This window comes from Equus przewalskii, chromosome 20 (assembly GCF_037783145.1).
Source record: "Equus przewalskii isolate Varuska chromosome 20, EquPr2, whole genome shotgun sequence".
Lineage (NCBI taxonomy): Eukaryota > Metazoa > Chordata > Mammalia > Perissodactyla > Equidae > Equus > Equus przewalskii.
The window spans coordinates 43,486,974-43,502,408 of NC_091850.1; the positions used below are offsets into that span (position 1 = coordinate 43,486,974).

The following is a 15,435-nucleotide window of genomic DNA, read 5'->3' on the forward strand; positions in this document are numbered from 1 at the left end:
CACAGTCCTCCTGTGTCCGAGGTGAGTGAAAGTCACTCAGAATCAGCTTGTCAGCATCATTTGGTGGCCCAATTTCTCATAGTCCTGTGAAAAACGCAATGCATTGGCCAGCAGGAAAATCTAGGTGGCCATCCTCCTGGGACCGAGGTCCAGCCATAAGCTCCATGAGGACCCCAGTAAATGCCAACTCTAGACTTCTGGATGACACCATGTGCATGGTAGAGGGTTAGTAAGGAAGGGGAAAGGGGAAAGACAGAGACTGAAGCCCACATGGGACCTGATCTGAGTCCCGGGTGGCCTCTCTAGATGGCACTACTGGCTCCTGCCAGTCCCAGGCACCAAATAGGACTTAGACTATTTTGAGGAAAGCACCCTCAAAGCACAGGGCCCCACTTTCCTGGGTCTAAGGGTGTCAATCCTCCTAAGGTATTGGCAAGTTGCAGACAACAGAATCCACTTCAGTGAATTTAAGCAAGAGGAGATTTGCCAAAGAGTATTATAAAGCCTACCATATCATTGGAAGGGCTGGAGGCTAAACTTCCAGAGACAATTCTCAGAACCACAGCACAGAGCAGGCCTGGTTGATAATTGTTTGCTTCAACCACCAACCAAAGAACCCGGCTGCAGTCAGGGGGTTGCTGTCCCCAGAGCTGATCACTAGAACAGCCAGCCTCTGCCACCACCTGTGCCACCAACCTGGATGCTCTGAGCCTCCCCTGTTTCCTCATGTTCTTTGTCCACCAGGTCAAAGCTTCAGTGGGTGCATCTGATTGGTAGAACTGAAGTCACATGTTTGGAGCAAAGGAAGCTTGAAGATTCTTTGTTGGGTTAGAGGAAATCGCAGTGTGAGGACACTCAGCATGCGAATATGATCATCAGAAGACGTGGGGCAGCTCTGAATGACAAATAGCCACTCATCAAGGTGACTGAATTATGGTTAGTCCACTAACAAACAAAGGGGAAGTTGATGAGGAGAGTGAAGAAGATTTAGTTTGGGAGCATGAAGGATGAGATGAATCTCACTAGGAAAAACCCAACAGATGGTTGGAATAAGGGGGCTGAGACTTCATAGAGCTTGAGTTCTGGATTTGGAAATAATTTATGAAGAGGTGGCAGCTGAAATACTGAGAACTAACGGTGAGAATGGAAGAGTGGGGAAGAGAACGCATGCTTAGGATTGAATATATTTCGGAGCAGGGAGAGGAGGAGCCTATAAAAGTGAGAGAGAAATAGGTCAAATAGATGGGACAACCTGAAAAATGCGGTGCTATAAAAGCTAGCTAGGACTGGCTACATAACTTTCGGGGCCCAGTGCAAAATGGAAAAGCAGGGACCCTTGTTCAAAAATCGTTAAGCATTTTAAGCCAACACAACAGAGTATTCAACCAAGCTTGGGGCCCCTTCTGAGCTTAGGGCCGTGTGCAACTAACTCCACTGGCTGCACACCCACAAAGGTGGCCCGAAGCTAAGAAGTTAGAAAGTTTCAACAGAGGGGCAATATCAAGGAGGATGAAATTTGAGAACAGGCGTTGAATTTGATTATTTCAAGGTCACAGTGATCTTCAAGAGAGTGGGGTGACGGGCATAAATCCTTCATAAAAGGCTGAAGAGTTGATTTCTCGGGGATGAAATGTAGACAGTGAAAAGTTAGGGGTTTGAAGAGAGATGGCCCAGTAATTCAGGGGGCAATTGGATTAAGAAACGGCCATTTCCAAGTAGAAGAGACACAATCACATCGATTGGCTTAGATAATGTGAGCAGGAAAGATTGAAGATGGACGAAGGGGAGAATGAGTGAGGGCACAAGGGTTGGAAGTGGTGAACATGTTGGGATTAATGTGTGGAGAGGTGGAGAGATGGTGAACTGGAAAGTCAGCCTCGGAGCCACTCTGCGGTAACAGAAGAGAGGCAGCACGAAGATACAAAGAAAGCAACAGTCAAACGTACTCCAAGTGGGCAGAACATATCACGGAGGGTTTCAAGGATTTTTATACTGTTTATTTATCACAGTCAACAGGACCTGGATGAAGCCCTTGAAATGGCAATGCATTAATTTATGAAAACAACTCCCCGTGTTTGTGTGGGACGTCAACATAGAACGCATTCTTGCTGTAGTTTGAGGTAATGGGGATTTAGTTAGAATCAGCTGTCCACTGAGCGTTCTCCGAGGAGGTCAGTTTCATCCTAGTCCGAACTGATCTTGTTTAGAAAAATGACCACTTGCAAGTTAGTTTTGGAGTGTCTTATTTCTGTGTTTATTCTTTCGTATTTGTTTAATTCTCTTAGAATGTGAAGCATTTCAGGTATTTCCCCCTACAAATTTTATTCTTCCTATAGAACTCTTTCAGCATGTTTATCAGTTTCACATAAGAAAAATTCCCTTCAGGATTTTTAAATTGAAAGTTATAAGAAGTAAAAGAAACACCTGTCTAACAATTTAAAGAACATTTAAAAACTCCTTTAATTTCTGTTTGTTCAAAAAGGCAAAAACGTGACTTTTTAAACATCCAAGACTATATAGGTGAACTCAAAGGATGAACTATCGTTCAGCTAAGCGTGAAAAACAGGATTTTAGAGTTGTGTCAGTTATTAACTTCTAATTTGGGTGAAAGAAGCTTCCTGAACTTTCCCTTTCGGTAACCAGTAATTAAACCATTACCCTGACTGGAGCAATTAGAAGTATTTTGTAAACACAAAGGTAATGGCAAAGACCCTAGACACTCAATCACATCCAGATTGGGAAACGCTAGCAACAAGAGAAGAAGAAGAACAACAAAGAAACTCAATTTGAAGTCACAAAGGAAGTTAAGACAACCCATTTCAACCAGAAACAAACAAACACATTGCGGAAAACAAAAACAGAGGAAGATTGTTATACGCCACTCATGTATACATACACATAATTCGCCCTTAAAGTAGGGAAATGGTCCCATCTATATACAAAATTTTTGTCCATTTGTGGATTAAGTGTTGCAACTAAATCAGAGAACATAGCTGGAGCTTTTTTGGTGTTTTATTTTGAAAAATGTAACACTTCGTTAGCACGGTGTCTTGGAAAAATAATTAGGATCATTGAGAAGGAACTTTGCCTCAGAGAAACATCCCATCGTGGCATTAACATTCTGGAGCCTCTAACTGTCACTTCCCAGAGGTCTGGGTTTAACCATTTTAGACGAAACTGCCTTGACCAATGGGAACACAGCTCCTTGAAAGGAAGCTCCTAACTTTTTAAAAATGGTAACAACAGTGGATATTCTTAGAAGTCTATTGATTTAAAGTGGTTTCTCTTCTCTGTCCAATTTTGTCAAAGCCCTTGTAAATTTAACACAGTCCTTTTAAATGACTGATTCAACCCGAAATACTTGAAAGTTAGATACCCTTTTTAGAATGCTTAAAACACATGCACTTCGCTGTTTGTTCAGCAAACAGCATCTGACTGCTATGGTTTATCTTTACACGTTTTTGAGAATGTGCATTTATACCGAAAATCTGATGGTTTCTGGCAACCTAAAGCAGTGATTCCCAAATTCAGAATTGCCTACTTGGGTGCTCACTGAAATGCAGATTCTTAAACACCCCACACATCCCCTAGATTCAGAGTCATGGGGGTTTTTTGGTTTGTTTTTTCTCTTTAACAGCTATCCCAGGGGATTTTTGATAAGGTTGTGTAAACTTTCTTTTTTTTATTATTGAGGAAGATTGGCCCTGAGCTAACAACTGTTGCCAATCTTCCTCTTTTTTTTTTTTCTCCCCAAAGCCCGAGTGCATAGTTGTATATCCTTGTTGTAAGTCTGTCTAGTTCTTCCATGTGGGATGCTGCCACAGCATGGCTTCACAAGCAGATTTTAAACACTGTGGCACCGGGCCAGCCTCATGGTGTAAGCTTCTTAAAGAAATATAATAATTCTGTAAAATGCAACCCTTATGTATTGGATGTGGCTCACAATTCTTCATATGAGTCAAGAGGGGGTAATTACTAACCCTATCTTCTTAATCAACAGGGAAGTGACTCTGAAAAAATTAATAGACTATTTTTTTGAGCAGTTTTAGGTTTACAGAAAAATTGAGGGGAAAGTGTTCAATTACCCCCACACAGCCCCCCACCCCCCAGTTTCCTCTATTATTAACACGTTGTATTAGTGTGGTACATTTGTTACAATTGCTGAGGCAATATTGGAAAGCGACTTTGAAATGACATGGCCAAGGCTGCCCACGGCCTCAGTGGCTGGGCTGATGCTGAGACCCAAGCCACACCCACACACTCATTTGAACAAGCAGCCTGGTAATTTCTCTTGAGAGATGTTCTGTACAGATTAACATCATAATGACCGTAATTGTTCTGCACCAGTATGTGAACACAGGTGGCAGCAGGACTCATTTGACTAAGAACTTTGGTTGGTGCCTGGGATTGCTGATACTTATCCTGGCTCGATCTTAACTTCCCTGGCAATCGGGGACACAGTCTTTAATGGCATAAGTGTGTAAACCTGTAAACATCACTAATTAATCTATACCTTGATCCCAAAGGGAAATAGGGTGGGTACAACAATGTTAATGCTGAAGAACTCCTTTGAGAGGGGTTACAAATATGCTCACATTTTCACACGAGGATTACAGAAAGATGCTTCATTCGTTCTTTCATCCTCTGAGACGGGCTGGGGATACAAATTTTAAAGCACAGTTCCCTCTCTTAAGGAGGCTCGAGTCTCCCAACTGAAGATGGGTAGGACACCAATAAAAAGACCCTTACAACATGTCTCCTCAACAGTCTGGGAATGAGCCAAACCAGGGGTTAGGTGGAGCCGGAAGTGGGATGAGTGTCTTGGCATCTCTGGCAACCCTTCCCCTGGAAGACAGGACTTTCTGACTTGAGTTTTAAAGTATGAGTGGCGGTTGGCAAATCCCCTAGAGAGAGCTTCTCAAACCTTTTGTGGTCAAGAACTAGTCGTTTTTGTTTCCAATCTGCCAGGTACCAATACCAGAGCCCTGCCGTGCGAGGTGTGACTCGCCACTGAGTCTGAGAACACCCAAACTGGTTTACACCCTGTTCAAAGACTCCACCGATCACGTGCTCGGGTGTCGTGGCATTTTTAAATTGCTACAAAAGTTTCTAAACATTTTTTTAAAGATTTTATTTTTTGTTCCCTTTTTCTCCCCAAAGCCCGCCCCCACAACTGTATATTCTTCGTTGTGGGTCCTTCTAGTTGTGGCATGCGGGGCGCTCCCTCCGCATGGTTTGAAGAGCAGTGCTGTGTCCGCGCCCAGGATTCGAACCAAGGAATCACTGGTCTGCCAGCTTGCAGAGCGCGGAGACTTAACCACTCGGCCACCGGGCCAGCCCCAAAAGTTTCCAAACTTTTGCTCTCAATTTCTCTACCTGTTACAGACAGGCTCCGAACAGTTCACAGACCACCATAGGGCCAGGTGCCAACCCTGTGAGGGCACCTGGACGCTTGTTAGAAATGCAAGACTGTCAGTGCTCACGACACTGAATTCCAGTCTGCATTTTAACAAGATTCCCCGGTGATTTCTGTGCATGCTAAAGTTGGAGCACCTGCCCTGGAGGAAACCAGGACTCAGTACCAGGTAGGTTTTATCCGTCATCCATCTCACTTCCATTTGCCTATCTCTGTTTCCTTAGGTCCTAGACAAGGGTCACATTTTTCAAGGTGCAATCGGCCACGTACTCTTTTAGTTTACAGAACCCCATTTCCCTGCTTTCTTGAAAACGACTTTTAACCTGACGGCAGGAAAGAAATTCAACACGGAAGGCAGGTTCCACAAATTTTGATTAGCCTCCCTCCTCCGCTTTGATCTGGCCCAAGAGCCGAGGCAGCTCCGCTGACCGCGCTTCCTTCCCCGGGGTCGCTCCTCTGCCGAACTGCATCAATGAGAGCCGCGTGGAGCCCGTTGCAGGGTCGGCTAAAGATCAAAGGCACAAAAGAACCCCCCACCCCTCCTTCCCCGGCACTACTACTTGGTCTCCGTCACCAGACGGACGAGTCACTCCCTTAGCCCGGCCTAGGTAGCAAGGCAGGGACCGGAGGAGGAACCGCGCCGGCTGGGACTTCCCCGCCAGCAGCTGAGCCTGCGGCCGCCCGGGGCGCCAAGTGGGCGGGGCCTGGGTGGTAGGTGGGGGCGGGGCCGACCCCTGCGGAAGCGCTGGGCGGGGCTCTGGGGGCGGGGCGGGCGAGCGGGCGGGCGAGCGGGCGGGGCGAGCGGGCGGGGCGAGCGGGCGGGGCGGGGCGTGTGCTCCTGTCCGCGGTTCTGTGCGGCGGGGAGCCGGCGAAGCCGCGGAGCCCGAATCCTCACCGCCCCGGCGCTCGCGCGGGGAGAGCGACGCGGGGCTCGCTTTGTGGTCGGTGTCCCCCTGCCCGCGCCGAGCGCCTCCGGCCTGAGCGCACAGGAAGGGGCGCGCCCCCAAGCCCCTCGCCGCCCTCCCCCAGCCCGGGGGAAGAATGTGCCACCAGCTGTTCTCCGCTCGCGAGCGCGGCGCCCAGAAGTGAAGAACTTGGGGGAAGAGGAGACAAAGGCTGCGTTTGGGACGGATGAGTTAGAGACCTGGGTTTGGGCAAACAAAAGGTGCGAAAGCGGAGAAGGGGATCAGGAGATGGCAGCGGGAGAGCCCCGCGGGCTCGAGTTCCTGGGAGTCGCGCCGTGACACGCATGGTTTCCCCGGACCTTCTGCTGGGCTGACTTCCGCGAGCTGGAAGCCGGGCTCCGGCAAGTTGGGGAGCGCACTGGAACAATGGACAACTTCTTCCCCGAGGTGAGTGCGCTCGCGGCGGGAGGGGCGGCCGCCGGGTCCATGCCGGCTTCGGGCCGCCTTCTTGCCCGGACCTGGCCTCCGATGCCCCGGAGGGAGGGATCTGCCCACCGCGCCGCGCGCGCTCTTGGTACCTTTACCTTAGCCCGAGAGGGCGAAACTTTCTGAAAGTCGCTTGAAACCAGCCCCCGGGGAGTCTCCGCATGAGTAAGCCGAGGCAGGTTTTGTTTTGTCCAGCGCTCCCTCTTTGCTCTGGGATGCAGCGAAGGTGAGCTTCCTTTTGCGTGGCTGGCTGGCTCACCGGGTGTCCCCGCGGCGCCCCGCGCGGGGTGAGGCGGCGGGCGCCGGGGCCGGGCCGGGCCATCTGCATGCCCGACTGCCTGGGTGCAGGAAGTCCCGTAAAATGTTCACCGGGGACTTTCTCCAAGAAAGGTCTGGTCTGGTATTTCCTCTGCAAAACGTACCGGCTTCCTGTGCGAGGGGTGCAAACACTTCCAGAGGAGACGGGTTAATGAAGTGTGAGCAGGGGGAGGCCAGGGCTTAATCATTCCCTGTGTTCCCTGCCTACCGGACCTTTGGAGTCTGGGTTCCATTTCTCACCCAGCAGTGCTCTCTTAGGGTTTGGGATCATTCCAGAGGGCGAGATCAAAAGATCATGTACTTGTGCTAACTGTCCTTGGCAGATTTTGAATTCGAGTTTAAAGAAAATCGTTTAGGGCAAACAGTGGTTATTTTTAAAGATTAAACTGATGCCCCTTTTAGGGTCATTGAGGGCGGGACACCACAGTGACTTGAAACCCTTGACTTGAGAAGTCTTTTTTTTTCTGGGATCGAGAGTTACTGTGGTTTCTTGGCTCCCTTTCCTTTCTTGGTTGTGTTTATTTAATAGATTTTGTTTAAGTTTGAGGTTTGAAGTGGCTCAAAGTAAACTTGGTTGACTTAAGGGAGTCTGATCTGACTTTCATTGAAAGCCACGGAAAGTTTTGTGAATCCAGCACAGTTTTAGAATCTTCCAGCAAGTTAGATTAGTGAGGGTTTGCCTTCTGTGTTGGCTAACTTGCTTTGTCAGACTTAATTGGATATAATATTTCAAGGCATTGTGCTTTCTGGATGCCCACTTACTGTATTCTCAGACAACTATTTATAATGGCCAAAGTGATTGTAATAGTCATATCCAGTTTTTTCAAAGTAGTGTCCCAGATGTCATACCCACATTCATTGTGAGAGGTGGACTGGAAAGGAATTAATCGTCCACGAATACGTATTTTTACGTTCAAAAAATGAAATATATAATTGTGAGACTATGGCATTTTCTAATCCATAGATCTTTGCTTTCATGCCTGTGAGAAGGTACCAGAACTTTTTGCATGAGTTGCAGGTTAACCAATGATGAGAGGCTGGGGCGGGGCGGGGGGGGGGGTGGCTGGTGTTTAATTGCTTTCATCTGTAAGAAATCTAGGCTCTGCCTGCAGGACACTAATTCTTAACTTTTTTGTTTTTGTGTCCTGGGTCCTTTAGGAAAGCTGGTGAGAATATAGAATTTGTATTCAGTTTGTTGGGGTCTCAGACCCCATGAGGCGTGTCTGCACTGCCGGGGGGGTCCCTGGCCTCCCCTCGGGGTGAACTCTGCCCCCTAGTGCAAGTGGGGGGAACTGCAGGATGACGTGGGACTGAGGCAACCTCCTGCTCTCACGTTCTTTGGTTGAAGCACGCGAAATACTTTCTCCTTACACTGTATCTTAGTGTAAGGAGACCTGGTTGTTGGATTTTATTTCCATGACTAATATAATATAGAGGTTGGCCTTTAGCAATTATCTACTCCATCCCCTTCATTTTCTAGGTGAAGAATCTTAACCCAAAGATGTTGTCATTTGCCCAAGCTTGAAGAATTTGTTAGAGAATCCACAGCCTTTTTCCTCTGTGGGGAAATTTTTATGTATTTAAATTTATGCTTTTAATCTTGGGATGTATTTGTATTACCATATGAATTTCTAATCAGCCTTTAAAGTTCTGCCCCAAATGTGATCACTTGAGTGGGAAGCCAGTGGGGCTGGTCAGAGAGGCGGCACAGCGTTGTATTAATTGGAGACAAACTGCTGACATAGATCCTGGCTCTCTCTGTTTAGTGTCTTAGAACAGAGCATCCTTCTTGTTAAATTGTGCAGTGAAGAAAATCGTGTCGTGTCCCATTAGAGTAGAAACAGTAAGCGTCGATGTGATATATTTCTAAGGACAGCAGAATTCTAGGGCTTCCTTATCACTAAGTGGTGTCCTGTTCTTTGGTAACTTCTCCCCATTGTGATTTGTGGATAATGACTTTTTGCTTGGTTGGACAACAATTTGAAGCTAATGCTAACGATTGAAAAAAATTTGAATGAGATGTTGCATGGATTAGCTTAATGTACAAGTGGCCAAATAATAAGGAAATGGGAGCTACTGTGACTAGCAGCTGCTCCGTGGAGCTAGAACAGGGTTTCTCAAACTGGGTCCCATTGACATTCTGGGCCGCTTCATTCTTTGCTGTGGAGGGACTGTCCTATGCGCTGTAGGCTGTTGAGCAGCATCCCTGGTCTCTGCCCACTAGATGCTAGTAGTGCCCCCAAGTTGTAACAACCAGAATGTCTGCAGATGTTGCCAAAGGAGCCATAGGGAGCAGGATCGCTCCCAGTTGAGAACCACTGAGCTAGACCCACGAAGCAGTTCCCTAGTGGGATGAATTCCTGTGCGTGTTTGCAGGCTCTGCTCTCTTGCCTGTGCTTGCCTGCTTTAAATAGCATCGGGCATCTTACTCCCAGCCAGCAGGAAGCCTGTGAGGCTTGTGCTCCTCAGCGGATGGCTCCTGACTTCAAAGTGTACCCCGGGATTGGAGAAGCTGAGCACCCCACAGCTCCCAGTGGAGTCTCAGTTTCTTCGTGGCCTTCCTTAGAGGTTTATGGCTTCTCTTGACTAAGCTGTGTGTGTACTTCTGGGAAACTTGTTTTCTCAGCAATTGTTAAAAAGTTTACTTCAGGCAGAAACTAAGTTTAGATATGTCTGTAACCAGAAGCAATTAAAAAACCCAAAAAAACAGAGAAGGCTCAACCAGCGAAGTGGTGAGACTACTGCATAAACGTGTTGTTGATGTTTTGAAGTGGACACTGTTTCCATGTCCCCAGGGCCAAGTACAGTGCCTTGAATACTGGAGGGGCCAGTCAGGACCAGTTGAACATGTAAATGAGCTTGACTTTTCTGGGTTCTATTTTAGTAATGACTGTTCAAGCAAAAGACCCTTTGAGGATTGTTGATGGGACAACTGTGAATGCTTTGATTTTTCAGAATAAATATGTAAAATATACACAAGTATGATACTCAAATACAAATATAGAAAGCAGGTATTAATGTTTCGAGGGGTAGATTGTTAGCGGAAAACATTCCAGTTGTACCTCTTTCTTACAGTTTCGTTCACGCTGGGCTGGAACGTACCCAGCTCTGAAGATGTTACGTGCAAACACCTCCCTCGTTTCCACTGAACTTGGGAAGGTGTCTTGGTTTTGGTTGTCGCCTGGAGTTGTTCAAATAGCTTTTAAGCTGGAAATAGAGTTCTTGAGTCTATTTTTCTCCCCTTTTCATAGTATGTACTTGTTTTTGGTTGGGATCTTATTGCTATTTCTTTTCTTGTTAAAAAAAAATTAACTTACTTTTGGCAGCTCCTTCCTTCTCCCCAATCCCCAAATCATTTCTCAAGGGCAAAAGGGAAGAGCTGAGGGCTTCCTTGTCCCACCAGAGCCTGAAGGTGACCCCTTTGATGACAGTAAAATAGAATCAGGACTTTCACGGGCGGCCCCTTTTCTCATGGTGGGGTTATTGTGCCTTGCTTTTTCTGCATACTGTGAGGGTGTCTCTCGTCGAGGACTCTCTTTTTGGCCCCTGCCGCGTTGGGGACAGCAAAGCCCAGAGAGCAGCTGCAAGCAGGCCAGTTGCTAGCAGGGAGCCCCGGTCTCCCTGGCCGGGGTGGGGAGGGCGGGGCAGGGCTGCTCCCCCATATCACGTGGCCTGCTGTTCTTGCTCTTTCACCAAATCAGACACAAACCAGCCTGAGCAGGGCCTTTGCTATTTCACCGGAGTGGAGGAGGAGAGAACAGTGTCTGCTTTTCCAGCTCCTCTGGCTTTAAGTGGGGTCACCTTTAAGGACATGAGCCTTGAATATACTCTTCTGTTGAGATTGGTAGAACATAGGGTACCTTATTATTAATGGGTTTCAAAGTTTTGCATTCGGAGTAACTAGTCTGTAACATTTTCGTGTCATTAGTTTGCAGAGACCATTCAAGAATGAGCAACAGTGAGGTCTATGTTAAACTTGGCAATGCTTCCCCTTGCCTAAGCGCCCCTAGGTGGAGGGAAAAGCTCCCCATCCTTAAAAGTAGAAAAGCTGAGAGGCCGGCCTGGTGGCGTAGTGATTAAGTTCATGTGCTCCGCTTTGGCATCCCGGGTTTTGCAGGTTTGGATCCCAAGTGCAGACCTACACACCACTCATCAAGCCACACTGTGGTGGCATCCTACATAGACTAGAGGAAGATTGGGTGGCGCGGTAGTTAAGTGCACATGTTCCACTTCGGCGGCCTGGCCTGGGGTTCACTGGTTCAGATCCCGCGTGTGGACATGGCACCACTTGTGAAGCCATGCTGTGGTAGGCGTCCCACATATAAAGTAGAGGAAGACGGGCACGGATGTTAGCTCAGGGCCAGTCTTCCTCAGCAAAAAGAGAGGATTGGCAGTAGATGTTAGCTCAGAGCTAATCTTCCTCAAAAAAAAAAAAAGAGAGACACAGATGTTAGCTCAGGGTCAATCATCCTCACCAAAAATAAATAAATAAAAAGTAGAAAAGCCCAGGCCTTTGGGAGTCCAGCTGCACCCCTTCCCACCTGTGGGATCTCAGCCCCGTTATCTGCCCTTCCTGGGCTTTATTTCTCTGGTTTGTAGGCAGACATAATAGTGTCAACCTTGCATGGTCATTAGGAGAATTTGAGATAAGATTTACAGAACACTTGGCACATGGTAGATGGGTAATAATAAAAGGATAGTGATAGTAACTTAGAAATTAAGAACCAGTGGCCCTTGATAGTGAATGAAATCGCAGTACTCAGCAGTGCGGGGGAACCTCAGCCTTAGAGCTGTTCCCCAGTATCATTTCTTGTGCCAGATTGCATTTGTTAATTTTCTCCCTTTCAACCTGTATGCTCCTGGCAGATTTCTTATTTCTAGAATTCTGTCTAGAGCGTGTCCATGTTGCTTATAAAAGCAAGTTCACATTCCTTGGTCCAGTTTTCAAGGCCTTCTAATCTCGTAGCTCTCTGGTCTCTTCCGCCATGTGCTTCTCCTTTGGAGCATCTGTTTCCGTCCTGCTGCACACCTTTGCGCCTGCCTGCTGTGTGTGATCATGGACAGCTGACCAGAGTCCTGCCTGTCCGGCTCCTTTTGGAAACCACCCCTGACAGCTCTAGTTCATGGTGACCCCTCCCTCTCTTTCCTCTGAGCTTGGCCCTGCCTCCTTCTGTCCTGGTCTGGTTAGGAATTTACCCTGCTAAGAGCTTTGTGTGGTGAGATATCCCATTTATAAGTTTTATCACCTCATCTGCCCTGAAAGGTCCTTCACGATGGGATTCTCTCTTTGTATAGCCAGTATAGTTCCCTCAAGTACAGATTTTTTTTTTTTTTTTTTTTTTGTGGTGGAAGGGGGGAGATGCTTATAACTTTTTCCCTTGATTCTGAAGCATTGTCTGATTCTTTGAATAATAGATGTGGCTAATGTTTATTGAGCACTTACTAAGTGCAGGCCATGTTTCTGAGCACTTTACATTCAGTAATTCATTTAATCCATTTAACAACCCTATGAGGAAGGCTCCGTAGATGAAGACAGTGAGGTACGGAGAGGTTAAGTAAGTGGCCCAGGGTCACACAGCTAGAAAGTGACAGGCTTTGAACTAGACTGGCTGTCTCCAGAGTGTCAGGGCTCTTCAGTGCCATCCTTTTCTCTCCTGTTGGTGTCATTTGCATTATGCTATGCTTGCATCATCGCTTCTGGGCTCTTTGATGAAGTGCTGTATAGAGTAGGCAGTTAGTAAATGATTTTTGAGTTGAAAACTGCATGGGAGTTTGGGAAAACAAGAGGTCCACACCCCAGAAACATTGCAAACCCATCAGGAAAATATTAATCCGCTTTTGAACATGCCACTAATTTTTATTTGATTAGCTTTTTATTTAGGAAAGACAAGTACCTTCTGTTTCCTTGTAAAATGTGGTTTCTAAAGCTGCCGGCCCCACCCTCCGGAGGATGGTAGGAAGATTTATCTAATAAGGCACTTAGAAAACTAGATTTTTGAGACGTATTTATTTTGTTAAAAGAAAGGGTAGGACTCATTTGTCTCCCCAGTTCTCTCCCTCAGTTGTTGCAGGATGCCCCTTTGAGGTTTTCCGATGGCGTCTTCTCTTTCGATGAAAGATTCTGGCTACTTTCCCAGAGTTTCTCCATATCGTTGTTTTACTGGTTAGCTTATTAGTGCTCGTGGAGTGATCATGGACATCCGAGCGGAACAGTTCTCAAAGAACATTCCTTGAATAAAACGTTTTGCTGCCTTGCTAAGAACTTTTCAGAAAAACGTGTCCACCAGGGCTGAAGTAAGAAACTTGAGCCCCCAGTTTAAATCCAGCCACTCTTGTCACATGATGACGTGTCATCTGACTCTGCCACTTACGGGAAAAGGGGTTAGAGGGCTCGTGGCAAAGCCATGACACGGCTGTTGAAATTCAGCCAGAGCTGAATGTGGGACTTGTAGACATAAGGGTAATGCCTTCAAGCGCCTGTGTCTGCTGTTCAGGATTAAATGCGCCTTCGTATAAGCATTCGTAAAGATTTTACACTATGGTAATTTAAAGCAAGGAGATCTTTATATCAGAAAAGAAAAAGAGGCAAGGACGGATTTTTGCTCTGTGGGATGCTTATCTTTCCTGTCTGTTGGTGATTTAAAGGCCAAAAGAAGAGGCGATTTGGGGATGTTGGAATAAAAATGTGGCTTTTTTACATGGCCTCTTTACGCAACATTGGGTCCCCAAAGAATCCTGTAATTCTTTTAAATGTCATTTTTGGGGGTTTTTTAGTCAGTTCATAGCAGGCGAGTAGGACCCATTGCCAGTGGAATGCACTGTGGAGAGAAGTGGACTTAATCTTTGAAGAGCCTGTGCTCCTGAGATCTACTTCGTTCAAATTCCATTTAAAAGAAATTTATCCATAGACTGCCTGCTCATGTGTACAACTGCCATGAATAAATTTTTGGATTTTATTAGCTTTGTAGATACTTAATTACATTTATAGCAATGTATTTAGAATTCGGAGTGTTCTTGCTTTAAAAAAGCTTTTGATCAACGTAGATTTGCTATATTACTTTTCCATGTCATTCTTAAATTCCTGTTTTTCTTTCCTTAATCCTGCAAAGAATACGTACTAAGTGTAGAAAATTTAGAGAATGCCATAAGCAAAAGGCAGAAACTCCTGGGTCCTACTCGTAACGTTGTGTCGTGTGTGCTTTCTGTGACTCGGTGTGTCTGTAAAAGCACACCTGTGTGGTTTTTCCACTTAAGAGTTGATTTAGGAAAGCTTTAAATGTCAAGAAACTTGCATGTGCATAGGCAGCCCAGTCACGGCCAGGGCCAAGAGTACAAAGGCAGGCCTCATATCACATAGCTGAATATTTCAAAGTTATAAATCAAGCTCACAAACTGGTCAGTAAACTGACATTCTATTCTCCCACCTTGACAAATATGCTTTCATTAGGACACAATTGAAAAGTACGTTTCAAGCTATGGTTTTTATTGCTGAAAGTGAGCAGATGATCAAAGATGAAGGATGATGTTGCACACGTCTGGGTTCTGCTGATGGACCGGTGGTGTTTGCATGAGTAATAGACATATACTCCATCATATTTTCCATAAATCTATATCTATTGCCCTTATTTCATCAAAATCACTAATTATATGTTTTATTGACAGTAATGCCAAAGTAGAAATCCTTTCTTGAGTCATTGCGTTCTTAGATTGTTTTTTAATTAATTTCATTTTGGAGAAGGCCTGCTTTGCTAAGGCAGGACACTAGTTATTGGCACTGTCGATAAAATGCATACGGCAATATTTAGATTTAAAAAAGAAATCGGACTACATGTGATAGATTATTAATATTGCAGGAAGTACAAAATATTTTAATTTCATTATATGCCATAGCCTTAATATTGTGAATTTTTACTATTCAATTGTTCCTCCAACTTTTCAATGCTGTGTGTTATAAAGAAAACTGAAAACAGAAGTTAATTCATTAAAATCTGTTTTCAGCTCAATTATACCTTAATGCGTATTGGCCAGAAAATGGCATAAATAAAAATGTATTTTGGGATTATGTGTGTCTGAATGTTTTCCTTCCTAGTTGTGCAGATGTTTTTATTTCCTTAATCTGATTTTGTAAGTGTTTTCTGGAAATACCAGTTTTGTTGCATACTTCGCATATAGTTCCTATTTGATTGAGGACATTTTTCTCTAAAATTTTTTGTTTTTTTAAAGATTTTTATTATTTCCTTTTTCTCCCCAAAGCCCCCCGGTACATAGTTGTATATTCTTCGTTGTGGGTCCTTCTAGTTGTGGCATGTG

General features: G+C 45.6%; 1 protein-coding gene across 1 annotated transcript in view; it reads left to right on the plus strand.

Moving 5' to 3' along the window:
- The first annotated feature begins 6,232 nt into the window (after positions 1–6,232).
- The window catches only part of MYO10 (myosin X), a 210,793-nt gene continuing 201,590 nt past the window's right edge, over positions 6,233–15,435 (plus strand). The window contains exon 1 of the mRNA XM_008518069.2: positions 6,233–6,768. Within this exon, the coding sequence (XP_008516291.1) occupies positions 6,748–6,768 (21 nt within the window). The 5' untranslated portion in view covers positions 6,233–6,747. The remainder of the gene's footprint in view (positions 6,769–15,435) is intronic.